Source organism: Rhamphochromis longiceps, linkage group LG7, assembly GCF_057381845.1.
Source record: "Rhamphochromis longiceps isolate RC_006_pf linkage group LG7, R_longiceps_female_GT1.1, whole genome shotgun sequence".
Lineage (NCBI taxonomy): Eukaryota > Metazoa > Chordata > Actinopteri > Cichliformes > Cichlidae > Rhamphochromis > Rhamphochromis longiceps.
Window position 1 is genome coordinate 13,403,630 of NC_140563.1, and position 18,664 is coordinate 13,422,293.

At 41.2% G+C, this 18,664-nt stretch overlaps 1 protein-coding gene across 1 annotated transcript; it reads right to left on the reverse strand.

Moving 5' to 3' along the window:
- Positions 1-13,038: 13,038 nt before the first annotated feature.
- fbxl22 (F-box and leucine-rich repeat protein 22) lies at positions 13,039-17,898 on the reverse strand. The gene is made up of 2 exons (XM_085412257.1): positions 17,327-17,898; positions 13,039-14,368 (listed from the first exon to the last, which is right to left on the reverse strand). Exons 1-2 carry the CDS (start codon positions 17,896-17,898, stop codon positions 14,020-14,022), a joined length of 921 nt encoding a protein of 306 aa, XP_085268383.1. The 3' UTR covers positions 13,039-14,019.
- Between the last annotated feature and the right edge of the window lie 766 nt (positions 17,899-18,664).

Sequence of the window (18,664 nt, forward strand, 5' to 3'; positions counted from 1 at the left end):
ATACTGGTGAATGTATGTGAAGCCATCTCACAAGTTATTTTAGAGCTACCAATTAGCGAAGTAGCTTGTATTTATGAATGGAAATGTGGATGAAAACCTTCTCATTTCCACTGATGTGATCTCAAAAACAGATGTACGACAGCGTGGAGGTTTATAGCAACAGAGACGAGTAATGAGCTTCAGCACCTCAGAGGGAAACCTATTAAAAGCCCTGCCAGCAATCAGCAGCTCTACCTGCAATGACGGCGCTGCGTATCTTAACAACGACTCTCTCAGAGCAGATCCGGAAACACTTGTGAAATAACACGGCTGTGCAGTGGCTGGTCCTTAACACATGATGACCTTTCATTGTTCCTGGTCTCAGTGGAGCTTTGCTGCTCATCTCTTAAGAAAACATTAATTCTGGTCTGAGCTGCAGGTGGACTGACTGGCATTTCGTCCTTCTGCTCTTTATAAACTCTCAGTCTGCATGGCCTCCTATAAAACGTTGGGTCGTTTTTAATCACTGAGTCAATACGACCTATTTTATAATCTTTGAAAAAAAAGGCACTCAAAATATTAATATATTTTGCATAAATGGACTTGGACCTCTTTTCTAACATGTTATGGTGAAGCCTCTATTGCCTATGAAACTATTGATTCCCCTCTGCTTCTGCAGGAAGGTAATGACGAGAAAAGAAAACTGAGCTATTCATACACTCATACACCTGACTTGACGGGTGGCATTGGCTTTTGAGCAGAATGCAACTGGAAACCTGTGTTCTTGTCTGACCTGTCAGAGTTCATTTTCTAAAATGTTCACAGCCAAAATGTCACAGCTCATTGAGAGAGTCACAAAAATTAGGTCAGAGGTCCCAGGATTCCCTATGAAAAGCATCACACTGTTTAACCATGCAGAAGACAGGCTGGTAGCAGCAGTGTGTGTCGCATCTGTTTTTATACATGCCAGATTATTAGCTTTTAATGCATTATTTAGCAAAGCAAGATTATCCTCTACAGAGATTATAGACAGTAACTGGCTTCTTAAAGAGATTTAAAATTGTTTTTATTTAAAATGGGTACATGATACAGTTTTTTACAGATTGCTCTGATTAGCTGATTTGAAAGAAAATTGAAATATTCTTACTGCTCTGTCTGTTTTAATTTTAATCTCAACTTTCAGTTTATTCCCACTTACTAAAGGTCAGTCGGACCACTCACATTTGAAATTCTTTATTACTAAAGTAGAATAGAGTTAGAGTTTGGTGTATAGACTCTGAGCTCATCACATTACATATGGAAGGTGGGGAGTGATGTGCAAACATCATCATGGTGGTGGGAAGACCAAAGATCAGCCAGCAATGCTGGGCAGCAGCAATGAGCTGTCAAAGGGAGAAATGGGAGAATAACGCAGACCACTAAAGAGAAGGGGGAGTGCAGGGTGTTAGGTGGGGAGTGTTTTGGCATATAATGTGAGGAGAGTGAGCATGAAAGTGCAGCTTGCCTGAACAAGCTTGCAGGCTGTGCTCCATTAGTTTAAATGAACTCTACCTTGACCAGCTCCAGAAATAGCAGTCCCATTTCAATGCATTAGTGATAAAAACATTTAAATCCACAGAAAACGTCATTCGGCATATCAAAAAAAGGGTTTGTACAATTTGTACTCCGTCTGCGATGGAATATCCTGAAAGTGAATAGAAGTTTTCTTGCAGTCTTATCCAAAGCTTTTTGTCCAATAAAGTTTTCTCATGAAAGCGGTTTGGATGTTAATGATCTGACAGACAGGTTTATGGCACTCTCATGTTCCATCGCATAGTTTTGGTCAGATCACCCAGAAGAACAGACGATATTGAGGACATGCTCACAGATGAATTCATGCCACAGGCTGCAGCTAGTGTGTATCAGAATATTTTTTATTCTTCAGGTGGAGGTAATTGACCTTGGCTACTAAACCCAAGGAACTGCGAGCTCAAGAGGCTGTTGCTGCGTTTCTTTTGTTCTCCAAGGTTAGGAAGCCATTATGGCTCTCTGTGTTTTCAATCCTCTCCATCTATGTTTCCCCTGCAATTTTAGAGCTGACATCAAAAGAGTGAACACATTATGAACTCAAGTTGAAAGCCTGCAATTATAAGTAGCTCGCTCATGTGTGCACGCTGTGACTCACATGCAAGCTTCATTCAGCCGCCCACTCCTATTTGCACATGTCATCTGCTGCTCTGTCCTCTAACGTCAGAGGCGGCTGGCTGTCCTCCTACATTCCCAGTAGAGTGCGACCAGTTGGAGAGGCAGCCTGGTCTGAGGATGAAACCTCTATGTAGAGTCTGTGATCGACAGCAGACACAGAGAGCCCTTCATACTGCCTGTCTAATTATCAGGCCACATGGGGGGGGGGGGGGGACAAGGAAACAGCATGCGGTGTGCGATATCGGCTCAGTGTACAGCTTCACATCCTGCGCTGCTTTTAATTCTGTCCTGGCCTCACGCCTGGCCAAAGACCATCATCACCATCTTCACTGTCTTCCCCTTTAGTGCTCCAGTTCCTGCCTCACATGTGCTCCGGCCAGAGCTCGTCAGCCTGTGTAGATGCTCTGACAGACAGAAAGAGAAATAGCTCCTCAAATAGACCCATCGTTTGGCTCACTGGGGAGCACTAGCCCCACTTCTGTGTGCTCTTGCCTCCTATTTCTTTTGTGCCTCAGGCCACAACAAGTTAGAAAGGAACCACAGGGAAATCAAATTTGGAATTATTAGATCACACTGAAAGTATCGAGGGACGAAGAAAAATGTGTGCATAAATACATATTGTTATGAAAATGGGTTGATTTCTGGAGCTTTCATCTCTCTGTCAATAACAGGGTGAAATCTGGAGCAGCTTAGTGGGAAATAACACCGCCTGCATTTACCTCACGTCACCTTTTAAAATGGATCTGCAGTAACCTGCAGGTCTCTTGAAAACTGCATAGTTATAACGTAAGAGTAGAAAGTAAATTCAGAGTATCACTTTTTACAGAGAACGAGCAGTCATTGACCTCCTGGATGCTGTGCGTGTGGTGATTAGATTAAGCAGGACCTCCTTTTTTAGTCAGACATTTTACAGTTGGCGCTACGTGTAATGAGAACAAAGGAGAGCTCACGGAAAGAACATCTGGAGACTGAGTGTGCAAAATGCCAGCCCAATGTAGAAACTGAATTTAATTTAGAGTTATTATCCTGTGTTCATCAGTGAAGGTTTGAAATGTAATATCAGAACTGCGCATTCAGTAAAAACTCGCTCCGAGGAAGGAAGATTGAGTTTTCGCAGCAAAGTCTGCCTATAAAACCGGGATAAAATCTTGATGAGGTTTCACAGCGTGTGAAAGTGGGAGGCGAGAGACTGCCAATGACTGAGTCAAACCTCCATCTGTGTTGCGACTCCCGTTTCTTTTGGTTTTTCTCTTTTTCTTTTTTCTCTTGCTGTCATGTTGTGACAGACGCAAAACCTGTCTCTTGCCCGGACTTCACGTGTCCTTGAGCTGGCTTCCTTTTGCAAAGCTGCTCCACTGCATATCCTCTATTTCACTGTATTTCCCTCTCTGCTATCTCATGTACACAACACCTCACAGCGTCAGAGCAGGAGCGGAGTGAAGAAGCTGTTTCTCAGGTAAGAACTGAATGTGAAACTGGAAGCAGAAAGGTACAACATGGTGGAGAGCAATACCTAGAAATATACACACATAGCTACAGTAGCACAGCTACCTAAATAATTTAGAACTGTGGCCTGTGCTGCTGGGTAGACATGAGAGAGCTACCTCAGGACTGAGACCTCAGGCATGGAGTGTTTGAGTTCCTTCAGGAAATGTGGAGAATAAAGTATCCCAGGACAAGAGAGGGGCTTCAAAGCTTTGCTATATTATTAATATGCGCTCTCCATCAGCACAGTGGGGCCTGAGGACAGACTCACACCTACTGCCAGATACAACATAAAGATACATACAACACTCATGCAACTTGCACTAAAATGCCATTCAAAATTAGACTTATGAGGCAGTAAATTTAATTAAAATCTTAACAGGGAATTCAGACATCTCATTCTCACAGATATATTTGTCTCATGTGTCTCTAACCCTGCTAGTACGTCCAAACACCTTTCTACACAAACTGAAACCAACTATAGCGTCCAAAATTGTAAAAAATTTGTCTGACTAAGGAAATGCAAGTTGGTCTTTTAAATAAGAGTAGCAATTATCCAGTGTATACATCATCTATAAGAAATTAAAGTCCTGCACTTGAAACAATAAAAACGTATGGGAGAAATATAGGGAAATTGTTCTTGCCCCATGTTTGACCAGCATTTTAATATTAGTGTTGCAGTTTAAGCTAACTGTATGTGCTACTTTTTAAATTGCTGTGTGAGAAAATGTCCTAATTTAGTAACTGCATATATTTCCTACACAGTGTTTTCCCCAAAATGTGTTGAATTAAACAACACCAGTTCCTAAAAAGCTGGGGAAAAGCAAATAAAAACAGAATTCAGTCATTCTCCAACTCCTATTCAATTTTCAATAGAGCAAGTTAAAGATAAAGTCCGTTTACCACTGTTTGGTGTTTCCGCTTTCTTAATAGCAGTCGGTAAACATCTGGGAATTGGGGAGAGCAGTTGCTGGACTTTTAGGAGAGGAATGATGTCCAGTTCTTGTCTCACAAAGGATTTTAGCTGCTCACCAGTCCACGGATGCCTTTTTAAAAATTTTTCCATCTTTTAATGTGACACATGCTCAGCTCTTCGATTATGAAGCCATGCTATTATAACAGCTGCATTATGTGGTTTAAGATTGTCTTACTGAAATATGAAAGGCCTTTCCTATAAAGGATGTTGATGTGGGAGCCTGTGTTGCTCTGAAATGTGTAGTTACCTTTCAGCTTTGATGGTGCCCGTCCAGATGTGTGACCAATTCCTTATAGGCACCGCTGAGTGTTACTAACAAGCTGATTTACACAGCATCTGTGTTGTGTAAATCAGAAAGAATGTCAAAATTCAATCACACAACAGTTTTCCACTTTGTTTCAGTCCATTTTAAATGAGCTTTGGCCCAGAAAAGATGACAGCGTTTCTCCATCATCTTCCTACATTTGTGGATGACTCAGGGAATTGTGTTCACAATGATTTCTGGAAGTGTTCCTGTTTTTAACACTGTGTCTCCTGAGGGCCAAAAGATCATCCAGAAATCATCCAATATTCAGTCTTATGCTTTGCGTACAGAAACTTTCTGAAAATTGTGATAACACTATATTGATGATATTATGTAGACGGTGAGCTACTCAAAGTCTTTGTAATTTTATATTGAAGAACATTTTTCTTAAATTCTGTCACAATTTGTAGTCGTATTTTATTGCAGATTGGTAAGTCTCTGCCATTTTTCCTTCTGAAAAACTCTAAGGTCTTCTTTTATGACCACTGATGTTACTGACTAGTTGTTAATAAACATAATTAGTTGCAAAATGTTCTTCAGCTATTTTTGTGCCCTTCTCAACTTTCTTGAGACGTGTTGCTGCCATCAAATTCAAAATGTTTAATATTTTTTGTGAAATCTTTAAACACTATATATTTTCTAGTTTTTCTGTGAATACAACATGAGTTAATTAGATTTGTAAATTTGAACCATTGGATTCTGTTTGTATTCACACCTGCAGACCCTTGGCTAAATGTAACTGATCTAAAACCTATTTACACCTTGTCTCACACAGTAAAAGACTTTATTTCCACTGTCCACATTGCATTACTGATCTCTAAACCAGGGATGGGGAGTTAATTACCCAAGAGGCTGCATGAGAAACTGGGACTGTTGTGAAGGGCTCTACCAATAAGCTGAAATCACTCAATATTAATTTGATATCTTTATGAGCTGATTGGTGTGGCCCTCCTCAACAGTCCCAGTTTCTTATGAAGACAATTAAATATTGCCCATCTTTGCTCTGTAAACTGCATAGAGGAGAGGGGAGGGGAGGGGAGGAGCCAGCTCATACGTTATACCACTGATTCTTATACAAAGACCTTTGGACTGTTTAAATGGCAGTACATATATTGATTTGTGTTGTTGCCTCTAATATAACACAGCAGTCCAGCAGCCAATCGTTGAAATAGCATGCACTGGATTTAAAATGTTTTTTACTATACTGAAAGAGTGAAAAATGCCCAGAGCCCCTTCTTGAGTCAACTCAGGACAAGCGCTCAGTCACCGACTCCCAAACACACAAAGTGGGAAGCTCAGAAACATCAAAAACATGAGTCCTCTCTGGTTTCCTAGTCCACCCCCTCCCAATCCCAAAGTAATCTTGGTGGGTACTGGAAATGCCTCCCATGGCTGACCTTATATGGCAGCCAGGAAACTGCTGATTTGGGGATTTAGGGCTGCCTTTCACCTCAATTGCTACATCCCTCCCCACCCACTATTACGGTCAGCATCCTGTCTCTGTGAGCTCATATTTCACACAGGGTAAAGGCCCACTCTACTAGCTCCACAAAGGCCTTTTCCAAGCATGACTTCTTAAGATAACATCATAGATTCTTCTTTTTTTTTTTTTTTTTTTTCTTTGCCAGCTGTCATCCTGAGTGCTGTTATAGACAGGGAGTGTCCTCTGCTAATGGCAGGATACAAATTGAGATGCTGAGATGAGTTGCACTTTTCCCTATAAAAGAATTTCTGTGTATAGTGTTCATATATGTTCCCAAGAAGGCACAGCCAGAAAGACAAAATAAATGTAAACCCCCAAGAGGCAGCATGGTTTGGAATATTTTGGGTTATTTGTGAAAGTGGATAAAAGGGTGATATAGTTCAAATGTTGAATCTAACAGTATTGGATGGTGTTTAAACACACTTTTAAAAAGCCACTTCTCAAATTTACAGTTACTGTGGAAGGAAACAGGATGAATGGAGTGAAATGTAACTTTGACAGCTAATGTATATTCAGACAAGCTCTTTTCTACGCGTCAGAGAGCACCTTGGGGTTCAGTATCTTGCCCAAGGATACTTTGGCATGCAGACTGAACCCTCCACCTTCTGATTAATAGATAATCTGATCTCTGTCCTGAGCTACAATCACCCCAGTATCATGGATATCATGTATATTCATATGTAAGGTTGTACAGTTGGTTGGCTATTCATAAGCAAAGAAAGAGTTTGTGCAAGATTGGATTATTCAGACACTCTGCTGCCATTGGTGTTTAGGGTGTTAGCCATGTATGACTGAATACTTAGAGTCAGATAAACTAAATGTATATAAAAATGATTCTAGTTCTATGATTCTGACGCCAACGTGCAGTTACTTTAGAAATGAATTCTTTGTAATTGCAGGAGGGGATAGAGCCTCTGATCTCAAACACTAGTTAAATGGAACAGAAGTCTGGGAAAATTAGCCTACTGCTCACATCATCTATAAGTTCAGTGAACGGTTTTCTGAGAAGTTTTTGGCCTCAGTTGCAGGTTTTCCATTGTGTTTGAAGCAGCGTGGGGTTCCTTTTGTAAATAATTTTCCCCATTATAATCAAAAAGGAGGCTAAAGGAATGTATGCTTTATGGTGTACCTCACTTTGTTATTGACACGTCACTGCAGTATGAGGATGCAGCTTTCCAGGGTTCTCAGTCAGATCCAACCCTGACTGAGGTCTGTTGTTTCAGAAAAAACTAAGACGGCAACCGCTGAAATGCTCAGCTCAAGGATGAACCAGTGAGTCACATCACTCACTGGTTACAAAAGATGTCCCTCCATCTTTTATATAACATATATTATGTATCCAAAGCAGACAAACACAAACTAGGCAAAGAAATGCTCGAAAAGAAAAATCCTATTGAAACTTCACAGTTTTCTAGTGTTTCACACAAATGATCTCTTTTGTTGCAATAATGAATCCCATTATGCATTTTCCTATTTATTTCAATATTTCCAATTTTTAAATCATTATATTGCTTTTTTTTCTTTTTTCTTTTTTTAATTATTTGACTTTGGGGCTGCTGGTTGGTTAAATTAACAACTGTCACTTTGAACTTCACTTGTTTGTGAATATATTCAAACTATTCCTTTTACAGGTGGAGAGACCTGCTCGAACTCTTTGCATCATTACATTTTCGAGGTTTGTGAGACTTAGTCAAGCTTCCCATCAGAGGCAAAGCAATTTGAAAAATATACTCGAGTAGAAACTGGACAAGTCACAGCTGGTCCATTTAACACCAGTGCAAACTTTTGCCAAGACCGTCAACAGTTGTTTTTACAATGAAACAACTGATCACAGCAGATGAAAAGCAAGTCGTCTCCTTTCCTAGCCTGCCAAGTGAGTGCAATCCTAAATCACCAAATAAGGGCTAAGTTGAAAAAAAAGTGAATTTCTTTTGCTTAAAAGAACACAATCTCTGTTCAGGATCTTTTCCATTGCTTTAACTTTCCCTTTTTGTCAGTTTTAGAGGTCATTAAGTAAAAGCTGGGGGACTAAAATAAACAGAATAATTTCATGGCAAAAGAGCACGGAGAGCAAACTTTGCAAGAACGTGTTTCTGGAAGCGTGCGCCTCGGTGTTATTCACATGTTGATTTTCAACTGTTGTTTTTAATCTGCTATTGTTACCTCATCTGTCAGGGACCAGCAGCATCATGCTGTATATTTTAAACACAAATTATACTAACAAATTAATTATTGGAATTAAAAATGACCTTTTTCTCTTTTGATGGACATTAAAATGTAAGAGACTGCCTAATGAAACACGAGAAAATGCCACATCATTAACATCACGGTCTTTCATCTCTCCACGTGACGCCACAAGAGCAGCTAATTAAAATGATTAGCTGGGTCCCTCGGCAGAGGATTTTTAATGAAATTTGTTATTCTAATGGAGCAACATTAACAAATTCAATCAATCCCTTGCAATTTGCTTTTTATATGATATTCCGACAGGATCACAGAGTTGAAATCTTGCTGTGCTTTTCGTTCGGTGAGGCCTCAGAGTACACCGATTTCCAGCTCCCTTCTTAAACGTGCAGGTTTTGGCAGGTAAGAACATAAGCCTGCAGAAAGTGAAGCTGACGCCATACTGTTGTTATGAGCTTCCTCTTGGGGGGAAGGAATAAAATGGTAAATAAAATAAAGTTTTTCAAGCACTTAACATACACATTTTGGGCTTGTGCTTTTCATGCTATTTTACCAACAAATATTTTACTTCACACACAGCTGCCTTACATGGATGCATCAGTTATAATAATAGCCCGGTAATATGATTATATAATCATACAGGAGGTCAGTGTGTTGCATAATGAGTATGTTCTGCTGTTAATGTTTGCCTATTTTCATTTGAGTGACATTCATGCCTTATACCTTTGCTGAGATCCTTTTGCAGATGGGCAACCTGTTGAGTGGATTATGTGACCAAAGGCCATTCAGTTCAGTCTTAAAATTGCACAATATTCAGCTTGAGACGCTGGAACGTGAAAGTTGTGTCTGGCTATTCTCATAAAATGGGGATATAATTGCAAAGTGTGGTCTGTTTGAAGATGTAGTTATCCACAACACCCAAATCCACTGTGTTCTCTCCCAGGACTGCTTAAACAAGTGGAGACATATGCTTGTGGGGGTTCACATTTGATCTCGGGGGGATTTATATTTCACCAGCACTCTCATGAACAGTCCTCTCATGAAGCGAGAAGACTACAAATTCAGTGGATACATGGGTTTATACATGAAAAAACACAGAAAGTTGTTGCTCAGTTTAGACTGTAACTTCCTCTAAAGATATCTAAAACAGAAAGCATAAACGGCCTTTTTTGCTAATTACTTTTCCCAGAATCCACAAGTGTGAAGGCTGGACCTGAATACCTTATTCATAGTCCAGATAGACTGAAGCGACTGCATACACTCATATGAAAAAGAAAGCTGTTCACAGGACTTTCTGTGCTTGAGGTCCGGACTTTAACTGGGCTATTCTTTCCTGTCTTTTCTTTTTCAGACATTCTGTTGTAACCTCACCTTTTACTCTGGACCTGGTTTAATTTCGTTCAATAATTTTCGTCATAGTTTTGGTCAATTACTTTTTGTTTCCCAATAACTAAATAAAAACTGATGTAAAAGGACAAAATATGATGAAATGTATTGACATTATGAAAATAATCTGGGAAGATAATTAGGTAGGAGGTAATCTCCTTGTGCAGTCAGGTAGTACACCCACATTTAATGGGAAATGGTGCAGCTAGCCCCATGCTCCCCAAAATGTCAACCCTTTGGAGGAAGAGAAGAGTAGACATATGGAGACATTTCACATTGGACGTCAAGGAAAGTAAGGCCCTTGTTGAACCACATTGAGGAACTCTCACCGGTAACTTCTGTCAGTCTGCCCCAGGACAGCTGTGGCTACAACTGTAGCTTGCCTCCACCAGTGTGTGAATGTGTGTGTGAATGGGTGGATGACTGGGTGTGTAAAGCGCTTTGGGGTCCCTAGGGGGGACTAGTAAAAAGCGCTATACAAATACAGACCATTTACCATTTAATAACAAACATGAAAAATAATAACATGAAAAACTTTCACACTTTTTTTTTGTCAGCTGAATCTAATCAAAGTTTTGTGATAATTAGTGGACTAAAACTAAAGGTATTTAGATGCCTGAATTATGACTTAAACAATATGATTTGAGTTTAAATGTGTCTAAAACTAAATCAAAAGTTGCTACAAAAACTAACACTGCCCTAAACGACTTTGTTATACAGAGGAGTTCAAGGATGACTGCAACCATGTGACCAGGTCCTGTGTGCAAAACAACTCCAAATCACCACCCTGCCACCGCTGTGTCTGACAGTTGACATGATGTGTTTGTTGTGTTTGGTTGTCTCCAAACACGGTGCTGGGCATTATGGCTAAACATCTCTCCTTTGGTGTTGTCTGCCCAAAGGAGATTACCCCTGAGGTTTTGTGGTTTACTCAGATACAACATAAGCCATGCTGCCATGTTCTTTTAAGTGAGAAAAGGCTTTCTCCTGGCAACCCTTCCAACCCTAGTTTCCCTGCCATGAACTTTAACATTTAACACACTAACTGAGGCCTGTAGTGTGATTTTGCATCCACATCCACTTTTGGGAAGGAGTGTTAACAAGCACCTGAATGCTCCAGACCAGCAAACTGCCAGAACTTCCGCTTTTATAGATATGCCCACACTTGCTGATGATCAGTTCATCAAGTGGATTTGACTAGCAGCACTTGGCTGCTGCTTATCCTCTTAATTTTTAGGGAAACTGTAAGGGTTTACTTAGTTTTTCACACAGGACTGCAAAGAGTCCTGTGAAAACCTTTTCTTTTTTTCACATGTAAAGGAAAAATCACATTACATCAGCTGTAGCTGCTAAAACACATGGACACGTGTTCAAGTCTTTCTTCATTATCTTCCCTCACAATCATCCAACCATAAAAACACTGCCCCTGGTAGAAACAAGCAGAGCAGTGATGCTTTGATACAGTCGTGTTTTTACATGTCTGACACTCAGTGCTGTTTGTGTGCATGACTGCTGCAGGCAGCCGGATGTGCATTAGGACTTTTTCTCCCTACTTAGCTCCTAACAGTTTCAGCCAGTATTTGATGGTAAATAATACACTTTTTGTTGTCTGGCCTCCAAACAGTGCACCTGTGTTTCAGTCCAGAACGATAATTATAGTTGGCTTGGGGCTTGCTTTGTTGGAAACCAAGATTAAAACAGTACGTGCTAGACTATCCTCTCCCACATGTAGATGAAAATAAAACTTGACTTGTCGATTTTTAGGTACGCACAGTTACAGCTAATGAAGTCTAACAGTTATGCTATGATTTCCACCCCTACCTGGTTTACGTTCAGCTTTTGTTGAACTGGTTTTAGAGATGTTTTGATTTCACTCTGTGGTCATTCTGGAGTTTGTGGTATTACTGACATGTGCTGCATTGTACTTGGAGGAACAGTCTTATTAGTTTCACTCTGTATTTTCCACCTGGTCATCCAAGGTCCCAGCTGCACTGAGTCCAGGATTCTGTGGTCTGAGAGCCACCGTTGTAGTCCAAACCACATGGACCACATTACACTGCTTAATCAGTTTTGCATGGCCAAACAAAAAGAAAATAGGAATAATTAGATAAGGACAAGTAGTGAGTTGTGTGCTTTTCAGATGTTCTTGTCAAACTCATACAAATATACATATACACTCTTTAATTTAGCATAATCCCCCATAATCTGTGTGTCTCATAAATAACATTCAATATTTGCACTCACTCAGCCTTACTTATGACTTATGACTATAGATATAAAACACTACGTGGAAAGTTTTTTCTTCCCCCTCAAAACCGTTGCAGATGTTCCCACAAGTGTTTTTCTTTCACTCTTCTGCCCATTCAGTTAATCCCAAACCAGCCTGATAGGGTTTAAGTTCAGGTCTTTCACCTGTTGGAGCTTACCATCTAGTTCTTTTCTTTCTGTGTTTTGAGTCACAGTCTTTCTGTAACATGAAACTCTCGATTAACCAGTCTGTCTTCCTTTTGTTGCCTGCCTTTTTCTCACCATTTTCTGCTTTCCTACAGTACAGTATTATCGTAATAACGCATCAATTAGTGTAATAACAGTTTGTTACCAAACCATCTAGGTATAGACTGATGGCTTGCAAGAAATCAGAAAATTTGGGGTGCCTGCATCGCCTTTCAAGGCTTAATTTTCAGTACAAAAGCTGTATGTTTAACAAGTTCCTAATCTCCAAAAAAGCCAGTTTTCTGTGAAGTTCACATGATTTTGGATGATGATGTTTAATTGCTTAAGCTTTGGAGGTTTACATCTTATCTTTGTATCATATCAAATTCACTCGACTTGAACTGCTTCAGTTAATTAAAAATTGGAAAACTGGGTGTCGGAAACTAGCGATTAAGGAGTACCCTGCTGCCGCAGTCACCTGTCATAAATCTGTCACATGGTATTTACAGACACGCCTGTTCAGCCTAATTTTGTCACTATTACGTAAGATGACAACTCAGGCTTAAGGCATTTTTCCTTGGGAGAATCCTTCCTCTCTGGATGGAGATCACGACCACACACGTGTTTGAGGGTTTTTTATGTATTTTACTTTTTAATGCTGGAGTGGTTGTAAAAAATGTAATCAAACCATCAAATGCTATTAAAGGAATAGTTTGACATTTAGGGAAAATGACTATTCAATCATTTGGAGATACACAGAGATGATTGATAACACTCCTATGCCTGTGCTGGAAATAAGACAAGGCAAAAGAAGATCTGTCATTCAGTGTGACAGCAGCTACTTTGCTGGAAGAAGAAACTTCCTGAAGTTTCCATTTGTTGCCTGTCAACTAGTCCTGGCCAAGAGACAGGTCACGTGACCCCTTATGCAAACTCAAATTTTGTCATTTTGTCATTATTTGGCACATGGGAACTCTGGACAATGTCAGGAAAACAACTTGGGACATAGCTTGAGATTGCCTCAGACACTACTGTGTTTGGTTTAGCGTGTTTGGCAGGTGAACTATCTGGATAGAGAGAGCAGAGTGCAGAGAGCAGAGCAAAGGCCATGGATACACGGGACTGATACCTGCAGCTGCTCTCACACGGGCACAGACTGACCCAATCGAACGTTGCACAGACTTTGTACAAGCGAGCTGGCAGGTCAAAGATTGTTTTGTGTCTAGTCCAGCTATGTCTATCCATTTGTGTTGTCACATTCTCAAAATCAACAAAAGTTCAGGGCTGCGGTGTGAAAACAGTTTGTGTTTCTGCAGTTGCTAAATGTCTTTTTTTAACCTTTTGATAGAATCGATCTGCTCCCTCCCGTTTCTAGTTTGTGCAGCTCCTGGTGGCATCTTCATCTTTACTACACGTTTTTCCAAAAATGTCAAACTATTTCTTCAAGATTTAAAAGAAATTTATATTTAATGTGTGTCATATAAAAGGTATAACAAAGTAAAATTAAATACAAATCATACAAAACATCACAGTAGAGTCATTACACAGTAAGTTACATGAATGCTCTTTTATGGTCCCAGTTAGTGTGGGTGTGAGCCGCTACCATCAGGAATTCTGCAGGACCTTCTGCAGTGTCCTCCTGATTGGTACCCTCTCCTCAGGCTTGCTGTCGGGGATCAAGTCAGCGCTCCTCTCAGCAGTCAGTTGAAGGGCTGGCTTCATCTCCTTACAGTGCTGCAGCCCTGCCTGAGTGATATTCCTACAAAAATCCACCTTCACCTCCTCCAGATTGTCTCCGTGAGCCACCACGCCCTCCAGGCTGCAGTCAGTAATGCGGACGCAGTTCTCTAGGTGGAGGTAGCGTAGCTTCCTGCAGCACTGCAGCACAGAAATCACATCCCGGTCAGTGATGTGTCCACAGCCAGACATGGTTAGCGACAGCAAGTTGGGGCACCTGTGGTAGAGACATCCGTAAGTCATGTCGCTTAACTGAGGCAGGTTTTCACTTTTCACACATAGAGTACAAAACCTGTACTGTGTCATCTTTACTCATAATGCCTTGGGATATATATACTGCGAGATGGACACATGATGTGTTTAATGACAGAGCTGTTAAATACCTAGACCTTCTGTGTACACCGAGTCCCACCGGGCCATGTGTGTTTCCTTTCTTTAAAAAGCTTTTGTGAGTAAGTGAAGAAAAAAAGAGCCGACAACAATTTTAATGAGAAAACCGCTTCTGAAAACAAAATGTCAAGTGTTTCTGTGAAATGCATGCACTGCTGGATTGTCATTCAGTGCACTGCAACCTAGCGGCAGGCCAGAGCTGGTAGACAGGCACCGGGATGGCAAGGGATAGTGAGTGTCATTCATGTTGACAGATGCAGATTACATAAAGACTTACATAATCTTACCACTTCACCACATGTGAGCCCGACATATTCCAGCTGCCTGCGAGTGTTGAGGGCAGTGCCCCAGTAACCTCTGAGCATGCAGTCGATCCATGTGCCCTGCTGCATTGTTGCATGGGCTCAGAGTGAGACTTTAGCAGAGCATGTGATCGGACGCTATTGACATTAACAAAATATTGAGGAAGTCGGGCAGTGCACTAAAAAGAAACAGTTCCATTTAGAGACTTGTTTGTCTTTTTTAATGACATAGGATAGGAAGTGGATAGAAGCAAGAGATAAGAGGAGTAGTATTTTTTTAAACCCATTACATAATCCGCCCTCTCATGGAACTTCCACTGTGCGCAGACTCTTTTGTGTGCTATTCCAATATGTACATACCCACTTATCTGAATCTGTCTTGCACACACACATAGAATATGTGCACTTACATACATACAGGCATTTAGTTGTTGGCGCATTAAAGCACCGCCTCATAGCACCTTGTTTTTTTAAGTGGAAAATAATTTCTTTTTAATGGGTTTCTTTGTTTGTTCCGTCTGTAAGCTAGTTTTCAAATTCATTCCCATAATATTTCATATGTTCGCCAACTGTAGGAACGTAGCAGCTGAATGAAAATGAAAGAAAAGCAAAAACCTTGATCTTCTCAAAGTAGCGAGGGCAAATATAAGTGCTTCCACCTAGCAGTGTGTGCCTAAAATGTTCAGAATTTTTTTTTATGCCTTTAATTTATGTTTGAGACATGATGTAGTTCCCATTGAAAGAAACAGCAGCAAGAGCAGACTGGTCTATGTTGAGCACAAGCAGAACACCACACCACCAACCTGTAATCATGCCTGTAATGAGCCGTTTGGTTTCCTAACGGTTAATTTGTCTGGTCAAATTATCCAGTGAGCTCTAAAAGGAACTGAGACGTAGTGTACATTTACTGTTCGTGTCCTTCAGTCGTTTGAGGGGAAAGGTTTGCGTCAAAAAAAGCCTAAAACATTGCTGGAACCTTCTATTTTCTAGATTTAGTAGTAAATATTTTCCAAAGCAGCTGTCAGATAAATCTCTTAAGCACTTCATAAGCAAAAGTCACGCATGCTCTCGTTATGTAAGAGAAAGCATCAGTTTATCCAAATGGTGCACAGTAAAGATCGGAGTAAAACTACTCAGAAATGTTTAACCAGTCTCATGCCAAAGCTTCTTGTGCCACCCACTGCGCAGCCCACACTATACTGCAAATCAGGCATGTTAATTAATCTTGTATAATTCTAATACTGTGACCTTAAGAAAATTGATTTACTGTAGTTTTCTGGCTCTGCAGAGTATTACACTGAAAGTACACTGCAAAAGAGGCCCAAAGACATGCTATGTTTTATAGTTTTTTCCATGTAGATAAAAAAAGAGACTATAGACACGAGGTTGGCGTCAGAGTTTGCGTGGAGTCTTATCCAGGAAGAGGCAGGCACAGACAGAGCACATGTTCATTCCTCTGACGGCAACAAAGAGCCAATTGTAGGCTCCACCTGCCTGCATAAATCTCCACTATGCAGCTGACTGGGAGGGTCTGGAGCCAAGTCACTCTTTATCACCCCCACAGCCTCTATGTTCCCTCCCACTTTGTCACGTGCGCTTCCTTTCTTCTGACAATTTGGGAGGGTTTATCAGTATGCAGAGAGTGTGCCTTAAGGACACAGAGATGCAAGCCTCAGACGAAGTGGGTGGTTCTAAACTCTGACTCATCTCACAGCTCTCACATCACAAATCTCAAATTTCACAATACAGGAAGTCCTCACAGGGTTGTACACACGCCACTGAGACTGCCCCTTTCCCCCTTTCCCTTCCTCTTGTCCCGGCCAGCTGTGGTGGCCAAGCTCCCTCACATCGACTGTTATTACTGGCTGCCTTGAAGAAATTATCCAGAGACCTCATTACGCCTCTCCGGGACGATTCCTGCCTGGACCCGGCCACGCACACAAGGCCAAAAGCCAAAACGGCTACTTTTCAGCGACCTAACAAGTCCAACTGTCACGTCATTCATTAAATATATTTTGATATGTGACCACAGTTATGTTAGTTAATAGAATCAGTCTTGTGTCCCACAGATGTGTCATTTTTCTGTCTCCACAGCCAGTTGTGGATATGCCATCTGTTTCTAATGATCATGTTCCATGCTGCCTGCAGCTAAACATGGCAGTTAGACTGAGCGACGTGCCTTTAAATGAAAACCATTTGGTTCCCTGATGTGGGTGTAAATGACCCTGAAAGCAACATCCCCTCCCCCAAATTGTGTGAGCATCCTCAAGACACATAAAGAGAGACGCAATTTGTTCTCGTGCCAGTGTCAAGATGAACACAAGCTGTGCCAATGTCATGTTAATTCTACTCTACTTTTAAGGTGTTTAAAAGTCAGTGCTTGAGGTATTATTACAGGATATTACAGTGTCCTCTCTCAGCTTTTATCAGCTGTCATTCTGATCACACAACACAGCAGGGTAGAGCCACACACAAACACTCACATATAGCAGACATGGGCCAGGAACGTGCTGACCAGGCTTTCGTGTTTACTGCAGATGTTCTTCTGAAACGAGCTCTTCAACCAGTCCTCAATGTTGCACACTTGCAGGACCATGCTGGAGTACCAACTAATAGTTAAGTAACGCAACGAGGGTCCCAGCACAAAGTTGTCCTTCCTGAGCTGACAAGGGGAGCTGAAGTGGAGTAGATTCCAGAGACAGGGGTCCAGGAAGACCTCACGCAGCTGATGACAGGTGAGGGACAAACTCCTCCGACTGTCTTTGTCCAGGAAGGAGAAAAGGTGAAGGAGACACTCACGGTTGAGCTGAATGAGATGCATGGTGTGTTGTCCTGAGACATAGAGATAGGCTTCGTCCCTGGGGCAGTGATAGGCCTGCTGGTAAGCAGCAACAATGAGCCCACAGCCCGTATTGTGTGGCCTAGATACATGATGCCCCCTCAGGCACACCACACAGGCCTGCACATATAAGGCCGTAGAGCACGGGCTATTTTGGGAAGACAACTGCTGTGCAGTCAAAGATGGAAGTGTTTGAGCCATACGCTCCCTTTCCATCTGTCATGGCTCTCAACAGGCAGCAAGTGCTGGATTCAGCCAGATGTTTACACTGTCCTGGCCTAGTTCTCAGATACACACTAAGAGACATAAAAAAAAGAGAAACACCTTCACTGGGTAGTGCAGAAACACCCGTGCAACAACTACGGTTAGGGGTCAAGTTGGAGGGAAAAAAACAAACCTAAAACACCTCAAGAATTATGAAAAAATTCTGTGATACTTTTAAAAACAGAGGTAGTGAAAAATAATGGGATGATTTATCAGTGTCAAATTTTTACATTAAATGATTCTTTGCGAAATGTACCAATGTTTAAAAAAAAGTCTGTATTTAATGTACTTAAAGGGATCTGCATTCCCTGCATTGTGATCGAGACCATCAGAGAGCCACATAACGTGGAAAACGCTTCATGTGAGTGAAAGTCACAAGCCGTACGCAGGACTTTGCCTCAAGGAACAGACAGTACTACAACTCAAGAGTGTTTGTTCAGTTGGCTCGCAGAGGACGTACAGAGTTGGCAAAATGCAAAATACCATTCAGCCCATGTCATCACTCCACACTTCCTTGCCAGCTTTTTCTACGTCACTCTTTATCGGCGATCTCTATAAAAAAGCAGGACACTGGGAAATTCCACTGCTGGAAGGCGGATCACATTCTGTACTCTGCGTCACCGTGTCACGACGCCCCTTACAAGATCTCCAACGTTGTTTTTTCCACATTTGGGATATAATCAAAAAATCTGAAACAACAAAACAAGGGGGGCACTTG